Source organism: Oculina patagonica, chromosome 1, assembly GCF_052425735.1.
Source record: "Oculina patagonica isolate OP01 chromosome 1, crgOcupat, whole genome shotgun sequence".
Lineage (NCBI taxonomy): Eukaryota > Metazoa > Cnidaria > Anthozoa > Scleractinia > Oculinidae > Oculina > Oculina patagonica.
In genome coordinates, this window is record NC_135758.1 from 32,449,997 (window position 1) to 32,459,810 (window position 9,814).

General features: G+C 38.5%; 1 protein-coding gene across 1 annotated transcript in view; it reads right to left on the reverse strand.

The window, feature by feature from the left end:
• Positions 1-9,160, reverse strand: part of LOC144664622 (uncharacterized) — a 9,408-nt gene extending 248 nt beyond the window's left edge. Inside the window, exons 1-5 of the mRNA XM_078525771.1 lie at positions 9,050-9,160; positions 8,846-8,926; positions 6,456-7,743; positions 4,733-4,918; positions 1-4,174 (exon numbers count right to left, since the gene is read on the reverse strand). The exon at positions 1-4,174 is cut by the window's left edge and continues 248 nt beyond it. Of these exons, the coding sequence (XP_078381897.1) occupies positions 3,678-4,174; positions 4,733-4,918; positions 6,456-7,743; positions 8,846-8,923 (2,049 nt within the window). The 5' untranslated portion in view covers positions 8,924-8,926; positions 9,050-9,160 and the 3' untranslated portion in view covers positions 1-3,677. The remainder of the gene's footprint in view (positions 4,175-4,732; positions 4,919-6,455; positions 7,744-8,845; positions 8,927-9,049) is intronic.
• Positions 9,161-9,814: the final 654 nt, after the last annotated feature.

The following is a 9,814-nucleotide window of genomic DNA, read 5'->3' on the forward strand; positions in this document are numbered from 1 at the left end:
AATTTTAAGAAGAAAAGGAGGGCTCTCACACACTGAATGCCATTCGTCTGCCACACAAGGCAACAGCGCTTTATTAACAACCCAAAATTGACTCATACAATGGCCAATGAATGTGAAACTACCAGTAAAAGCAAAACCTAAGCCTTTAGATAAAAAAACTGAGCATCAAGGCTACCTAGAGCGTGCAAGACACATGCAAACTGGCAGGGGGCTGGGCAGGCGAGAAAAGCTGCTGCTCATATGGCAAGAAACAGAAAAACTGAGTCACGGGACAAGCGTGACACGTGACATTCTGACTTGGGCCCAGCCCTCACTTCAGTGTGTGAGAACCTCATTTCTCGCCTCTTTCGCAAACTCAGACGGCGAGAAAGCCATTTCATACTGAAGACTGGGTGCTTACTCGAAATGGGGCTTTGGGGTTCTTACTAGAAGGGAAGCACTAAATCAAATCATAATGGTAGGCAATGAGTGGAAAATTTTGAGTTTTCACGAGTCCACTTTGCATATTAGGTCTCAACATTTCCACAACTACTGAAAATACAACACTATCTCTCTTCTCCGCAGAAGCTTCTTTCACACTTTCAATAAAGTGTGGGGGAGACTGGGGAGAGGAAAATGTAAAGTGCACAGTGGATGACTGGAAGAGAGAAGAAAACGGACCTTCTTTTTCCCCTATAAAGGCCCTTTGTAAACCTCTTTGGAGCCTCTCAGAGGATAGTCTCCCTCGCAGCCGTTCTTAGTGTCGTCACGCAAAATTCCTCCCCACTAACGGCTGCTCACATTCGAACAACATTCCTTTCCCTTTGTTTCTTATGTGACCAATCACAGCACGGGAGATCGTAATCAACATGTTTTTTCCCGCGAATTCGGTTGTTGCAGAGAAGAACATTTCGATGTGTTTTGAAAACGCAAGCAATGTTTTTCAACGGAATCAAAAAGCGTTGCAATTCCATTTATAAATAATTTTTCAAAACATTGTCAACACGTTTTGAAACATTCGATAAAATTAACAATCACGGCATTCGATATTCAACGAAATCACCGAGCATTTAGAATCATTCACGGGACTGTTGAGCCAGCTTTTAAAATTCTCTACAGCGTATTTTGAATCCACTTACATCATTAATTTCGGTTTGAATTTGGAGCAGAAACTGAACAAATACACGGAGTACTCCTGTAATTTTGCGACGTTATGTCTGCGTTTCAAAGGACATTCGATCCCATGTATTTCGCACGCACGCAACAAGTTCTGATGATAAATAAATTTTATTTGTTTTATTCCGCGGCGTCAACTCTCTATAACTGGTGCCGATTAAACCCTTATGCGGGAAATTTATCAAAAAAGGGCTTCGCTTCGCTGACCGTTGGAATAAAACAGCATGAAAATAAAAGGCGCAAACTTTTATCTTTTAGCTTATTTTATAGCAACCGTTCAACAATGCGGCGCTACATTGTCTGCCGTGTCTGCTTTCGAAAAATTATTTTTCTGAAAAGATCTGTAAACCGTTCAGTTTCAACCGGTTTACAAACGCAGAAGACTAAAAACCGAAGACCATACGTCTCATAAAAAGTTTTAAATTCCTCTGCTGTGTAAAAAAAGTTAAATTTGACTAAATTTAATTTGTGTTGGGATAAACTTTACTTTTCGCCAGTTCATGTCGGGACGGTTCATGACCGTTCATGTCATCCAACAATTGCAAGTTATGCACGGCGAAGTATGCGTTCGGGAGCGACAAATATAATTATTGTTTTCGTATTCTTGTCTCTTCTTTCTCAAAGATTGCGGTTCTGGACGTCTTTATTGAAACAGAGCGAAATATTTTCCAGTATTTTAACGTTTTGCGGAACATTCGGATCAAACATTCGAACTGAAGCAAACAACGTGTAAATTAAGAAACATATTTTATTCATTTCTAAAAGTTTTCACAACGCACGAAATAACATTGCGAATTCACAGCAAAAAACAATGTTTAGAAATGTAGTCGAGAAAAAAGAAGGATATTTTTGTCAACCTACCTATGAGTTTCGGAAAGTCTCTCCTGTATCAAGTTGTATTGATCGGATATTGTAAACATTTCGAGGCTTTCCCACGGCATGAAGCTGTCGCAGTTTCTCCATCGTCTTTCACGACTCTTAACAAGCGTTTTGTTCTTGGAATTGTTTGATCCTTGAAGATTCCCTTCAATTCAGTTTTAAGCTCTTGAAGATGATCAGATGCCTTTTTAAACGTTATAAGCCTTTGATAGCACGCTTTGCAAGCTGACAACTCGCTGGTCGCTGAATAGCAGATCATATTCACATCCAGTCATGAACAAATCAGAATAATCGCCGGAAAATCGAAACGATTCTCAACGCATTTGTATTTAAGCTCGAAATTCGAAATGTATTGCTATTAAACAACATCAAAAGCTTCTTCAAGGCCAAGGGTCACTATTTTGAAAGCTGAGAACTCCAAAATAAAACACGCAATGCGATTGGTTAGATTACTTTGGCGGGTACGGTTCCTGAGATATATGAACCGAATGGTGATTGGCTGAAATGGTGGAAAGGAATGTTGTTCGAATGTGAGCAGCCGTTAGTGGGGAGGAATTTTGCGTGACGACACTAAGAACGGCTGCGAGGGAGACTACTCAGAGGAGAGATCAAGAGCAATACTATTTTGATTTAGAGTAATGCTAGAAATATTTTTTGGCAAGTTTGCCGTATCGCTATCAATCAGAGGTATGCGATGAAACCGCAAGAATAAAGGACAAGCTGCAATGAATCAGAATCAAATTTAAATGGTTATTTTTAAGGTTCAAAACTTCCAATGTTTACTCCCAAGTTGCAAAGTAAAGAATAAATGGAAAGATTTCCAGCACTGAAAACAGAGGTTCAATGTATGTGTTTCGTGCTGATGATAACCACAGCATTCCAGGTCTTCCAAAAATATACCTAGCATTAATGGTTTAACAAGTGTCACTGTGACAGAACAATGATCACTGCTTCCTAGACTACTTTATACAGGTAAAAATATTTTAAAAATTACATATTAACATTTTGATGACTCAGTCATCATTTTCAAATGAAGGCCCAAGTGACTTCTGATAAATTGCTAGATTCTCCTGCCAATTTGCTATGTGAGTGCTTGTAAATCAGGAGAATTTCATTTTAGATCAGGAGTCACCAAAAGCCTTATTTGACACACCCCTTAAAAAGCAAATGTGCAGGAGTCAATGATTCATATATACATGGTATGCATACAAAACTTTTGAAGTGTTAAAATACATTATACAGTGAAATGTGAGAATTTGCATACACAAAAAATATATACTTAGCTACGATTCATGTAAACATGTCACTGTTGGTATTTTGTCTTTCATTGTACTGAGGACATTACTGAGTCCACAGGTTAAAAAAATTGTGGTAACCCTGTCTTCATAGTACCATAGCCGTGAAGGCAGTAATGTTTTTTTATCTATAATCACACCTGGCCTGCTTAATACAATCTCAGTAACTTTTTTCAATTGAATGAAGTGAAGGGCATTGTACTGAGTTTTCCTGGTTAACTGCTGAATGACGATGAGCAATGCACACTTGACAACAATCAACAAGTACGCAGTTCAGTGGTAAGATTTTGAAAGAGTGTTTAACTCTAAATCGCAATATGTTTCATTATGCATAAAAACAAGGTACACCTAGTTAATAACATGGGCAACCTGTGTGCAATTTTGGCTGCCTACCCATTCATCTATTACCTGAATCACATCATGTCTTCCCATTTTTTTTAGTATGGGAATGAGATGTTCAAGTGTTCCTGAATTTGGCATGGCTGAAAACACTTGCATCAGAAGAACACAAGATGGGCTTTTACTTTTTTGTTTGAGGGAACTGATCTGTAGGGGATTAAGACCAAGCTCATTTCCAAGCATCCTGTAATCATTTGCGTCAATTATTTCCCTTTCCAAGTCCAGCAGCATGCACATTTTATGGATGACAGGTAAGGGTACATGTGTTATGTGTGTTGAATAACCTCTGTTTCCTTGGGAAGGTTGGGCTGCTGGTGCCGCAACTGAACTTAGGTCACAAATTGTTCCCTGATTTAATGCCACAGGCATTGCTGAACTCGTGGTTGGAATCACCAAATTATTATCACAAGATGTACTGGCAAACTCAGCAAATGGAGGGACAGCACCTATGAAAATAATAAAGGACACAACTCACAATTATTATATGTCAACGAATACTTCCTGCTCTAAAATATTTGATATAACTGCACTTTTCAGTAAAATCTGAACTCTAAAGTTCAAAAACTTCTAATGATTACATTTTACACCGCTGCCAATCATACAACCTAAACTACTAGTCAGACACTGAAAAAGGAAACAAAAACACTATGAATTGCAATCAACAGATAAGACCTTGTGAACCAGTGTGGAAATAAATGTTATGTTTTGCGGGACATCTGCTAATTATGGCAGCAAGTCAATGTAAAATGCAGCCAACCATTGTCTGTTCCTGTCTGCTGCACTTATTTTAAGTAAAAAGAACTTTTTGCTCCCTAGAGAGTCTATAGTGTGTATTTTCTGCTATGTCTGGACAAACATTATGTGATTTAAGGCTAGTGGATCACAAACATACAAGCAATTATCTAGTGAAAACAAGAGAATCTACCATTCTTCAGTAGCACTTTAAAATACATATTTTTAACAAAACCCTACAAAGGTTGCTAACAGTTAAAATTTGTTTTTACCTGTGCCTCCCTGTATCTGAGATGGGTCATTAAAAGTGAGAAACACATTTACACTTGTACTTGTGTTGGCAGATGGTATAGTCTTGTAAAGAGAATCCAGCTTGTCAGAGTGAACGATTGTTCCAGCAACTGACGCCATGGCTGAGTCATCCCGAGCATCTTTACGGAAATCAAATGGTCGATGAGCTAAAAAAATACAAACAAAGAGCCTATGGTTATCTCATGAAATAAAACATTGCCACCTCTGGCTAAATAAAAATATCTCTTTCTTTCTCTGAACAGTAAAGGAAAAATAGGAGGTATACTATGCCCCTGTACATCACCTCATTAGAAACAAGGAATAGTTCCACCTCATATGGTGAGAAAATATTCACAGGAAATTAAGAATCTTGAAGGCAAAAAATATATTTGACTCTTCTAGTCTCAAGAATTTTCAGCCACAAAGTAGAGGGCCAGGCACCCTCCCCTCCTAAATCCATTAAAAAAATCACTGTTAATGCAAACATTATTACTCGGTCATAAGCCCCAAGTCAATTTTTTGGTGGAATTTTTGTGGTTGCGATGGTCCTGATAAGGATCGATGGGCTCAATTCCAAATATTCTATATCATACATGACCCAGCACTGTCATACAATATCTGTTTACAGATCGTATGGTAATATCATATTCTGACCAGCAAACTGAAGGTCGCCTGGGGTAAATTGTCACCAAGCTTGCAAAAGCACACAAAGCGCTGACTCTGCATGCAGAAAGACAGCCTGAGTAAAAGGTGTTTGCAGCTTCTTGTTTTCTTCTTTAAATTTATCCGATTACTGTGCTTTTCAATATCATGCAAACTCTGCTTAATCAACAAGTGCATTCTTAGTGGACCTCCCAGGAAACAGATGTTCACTTCAATGGGCTCAAAAGGTCATATCAGTGAGTTGGGATTGGTAGATTTTGATCCACTTTATTGCCTTTTTCAAGGTTCTTTGAATCATCTTATTATGATTGATGTCAGTGAAAAATGCAATTGTTACATTAGTTAGGTCTTCGACTTTATAGTTTGAGTGTAATAATTATTGAAAGGCACAGTAATTGTGTTCAGTTACTGTATAGTGTACAATAAAATACATGTTGTAATCGGTTAACAACTCATCCACGGTTACGGTTACGTCCAAAACGATAAGGATAAACACGGCGATAAACTCAGTTACACGTCCAAACTTTAATCTCACGATTCGACTTCTACGGTAATACAAGCGATCTCGACACGATATAGCGATACGATGTTCTAATCCTAGTGTTCAAAGTACATTATATCTCAAATGACAGGTTATTAATATTTAGTTAATAGCGAGTAACGCAAACATGTCACGCTACGTACGGTCACTAAAACTCTCTTCAACAATACATCTGAAGTGTCTGTCCCCTGTTCACTTGGAGATTGTATGAGTGATACTATTAGAAAAGTTTCTAATGAACACTGCTTTACCAACGTCCAACAATTGAGGTCCAGTGACCTCATTTATACAAATATCAGCTTTTGACACTTTTAGAAGCGAAGCAGGAAAGCCATTTTTTTTGCACTGAGGTGAATACCTAGCAAAGATATCCAGAGTTTGAGCAGCCAATCTTTATGCATGAAACGCACTAATCGTTCACTGGTTTGATATATTATACCAATTTTGCTAAAACACTAGGAAACTGTGCCCTCAGGCTCTTTACCTAGTGAATAATTTACCTTGGGTGGTGCAGTTTCTTTGTTCACCTTCAAGTGATGATGGAATACCTTTCTGGACCACTTCTGCTGCACTGTGCTGATCAGACTGGTCACTTGCTAAGACTCTACCATCCTGATGAGCCAAGTCTACTGTTTGAATGCACATGTCTTCTACCGGTAAGTCATTCATAATAGGTGACAAACCTTCACCATCTGTTCTTTCATGTAAGATTCCACCACACTGTGCATTCAGCTCTTCAACACTAGAACTCTCACATGAATAACCCTCTTCACTGATCTCATTATTTCCTTGTTCAGTTTCATCAAAAGCACCTTGATTCAACTCAGAAAATTTATAAACTTGATTTCTTGGATCATCATTCAATTGACGTGTCCTCAACTTCTTTAACTTGCGGTATAAAAGGAACACACAAATTAAAAGAAAAACACATGCAATGGACACTGATGTGATAACAATAATTTCAGTGTGCTTGTTAGAACTTTCATGATCGTGCTCACTGTTCCTTGTTTTATACACATGATGATGAATCACTTGCACTTGTACTGTGGCTTTCAAAGTACGTGTCCTCTCATGCTTTCCATGCTCTAATATACTTATTGATGTAGCTCTGATCGGTTGGGTTTTTGAAGAAACTGGAGCCTTTACAATGGTGAAACCAGGAAGCAAAGGTGTAGCAAAAGTGTTGTGTGAATAGGAAGACGCCACTAAGGCAGAAGTTGCCAATGCTGTCAAGTGGGTTTTTGCCACCACGACGGTAGAGCCATCTTCACTGTCCACAACTGTTGACATTGATGTACCATAAGTAGATGGCCAAAGCTTTGGGTGTTTGCCAGTTTCACCTTCGTCTTTCTGACATTTTGAACGTATTTCATCGTCTTTAGACCAACCTGGGCCAAAACTACAGGGAAGACATTCATTGGTAGTTTTGTTCCGATAAAACCCAGTGTCACAGGCACATTTAACGTCACTCTCTGGGGTGCATTCTTGAATGACATGTTCATGTTTTCCAGAACATACGCCACACGGTTGGCATTGACCAGTACTAGAACTGTCTGAGAAATTTGCCCCTTTGACACATAGAACACAGTGAATCTTTGTGCCGACAGTTACAGTTGACGGGCATGGAACTGATGAACCAGTCCCATCATTACACTTAGGGCAACGCCAGCACTCCACACACTGGCCAGTTGCAGCATTGATAGTTTTGATATATTGCTCACTGCAGTTTGGGCACTCGTGATCACCTTTACTTGGGAAACTGCTGACTGAAGAAATTGATAGCACCACCTAGGAATAAGAGCACATGAAAAAATCAAACATATTTCTTCTATATCTAAAATCAGCTTTGCATGATATATTCAGGGGTATTCAACAGATCACTTCAGTGGAATTTCAGCTTGCAAGTTTGACAGCAGCAAAACCTACAATGAACCTACTCTGCAGAAGAAAACACGAGATCGATGAGACACGACTTAAAGGACAAAGGATAACCCGAATAAGTTCGTTGTGTCCAACAATTCAGACAACAAATGAAGATCTTGATAAATAAATTGTAATAATTCGGTAATATTTCATCCATGTTGACCGTGATAATACAACAGTATTAGATTATGACAATAATTGGAATCCTCTTCTATACAAAGAGGCATATTACATCAAACGCCTAGCACCTTCCCTCAACAATGGACTGAACTCCAACAGAGAACTCTGTCTATTCTCCTGAGTAAACTTATTGTTTTCGTCTCCTCACTCACAGTATTTAAGATCTAGCTTGTATGTTAATTTTCTTAGTCTGATGATAGTATAGCTTATACCGAAATATTACAATTTATTTATCAAGATCTTCATTTGTGGTCTGAATTGTTGGATACAATGAACTTATTCGGGTTATCCTTCGTCCTTTATGTACTGAAACTGTCATGAGGTACTGGGTTTTGAGACAAGATTTCTTTAGTTCTTCTACTTGTTCTTCTATAGAAGTGTTCTTCTACGTACTTACCGGAGCCTGATTATATTGACAAAAATTTATGAGCGCGAGAGACCTAAGGGACACCTAATAAAATGACTGCAATATGGACAGCGAAGACATCCACGAAATAAGCACGACCGCCATTTTGCTTTCTCGGACGATTTTGAAAGCGAGGCATGTTTCAATGTGCCGCCGTATATTATGGGGGATCATATTTCGCTTTGTGATAAGAACATCATATCAGTAATATCACCGGGCGTACGCAAATTTTCTTATTGCCCCTGGATGGCTCACGCTAATAATGCATCATGAAACCTGCGATCATGATAAGCTTAATATTTCCGTGCTCTTGTTGAACTTGTTCAAAGGTGCGTAGTTTTGATTTTAGGAGGCAAAACGTATTACAGTTGTAAAACTTACCAAAGCTGTTAGAATTAAGATTCCCAAAGTGCACTGCCACTTTATGTACGGAGGAAGCTGACTGCAGGTAAAGCTCATCACCTACGGGAGGAAAGCGGAAAAAGTTTTCAAAAACATGCTAGCACTGTACACTGTACTTGGACTTACGATAAGTGCAAATATATTAACACCCTGGTCGATTTACTGTATTTTTGTATTACAAACCTTTGTAGATTTATGCCATGTCGTAAAAAAGCTATCTGAGATATTTCATTCAGGCACACCGTCTTTGGGCTCAATACAAATGAATTCTCCGTTATGGAACGCCTATTATTATTATACTATATGAACTCTAAATATTCAGAGAGAGCACTTTCGGGGATTCCCCGAAGATATTTAAAGCGAAATACAGTACTTGATATGACGTCACAGAATTCGCGGTTTTGGGGGCTGTCACATGGCAAAAGAGTTCTGTAAAAGTATATGGCGAACTATTCGAGAATGCTATATATTCTTCAACATGAAGGAACTAAACGTTTTCCTATCCTGCGTCATCACAATTTTGCTTATGGAGCACGAATTCGTTTTTGGCTGACGAAAGCATTTTTGTCTAGTTCAAAGGTTATTGTTTTTGTTTTGAAAGCAAAATCGCACGTGCGTGTCCGATAAATTATTTTGAAAACGTTGTAGTTTTCTTTTAAGTCAGAAAAAAACCCAGGACATAGGCAAATTAAAGCTGGCATTCTGGGCTACGTAAACCAGACGCATCTTTAAGAAATGGACACCTTTTTGCAATATTCCCGACAGCTTATTCAATTGCCGATGAACATTCTTTTTCCCTTTAATAATTGCATACGACCACGTTGTCTTTTGTTCCCGTTGACATATTGAATAAAGTTTTAATAATTGTTCTAATTATAACACTCCCCTAAATCATGCATTGCTGGACTTTTCTACGCCGTTAAAGGCAGAAATAAATTCATTTTGGGT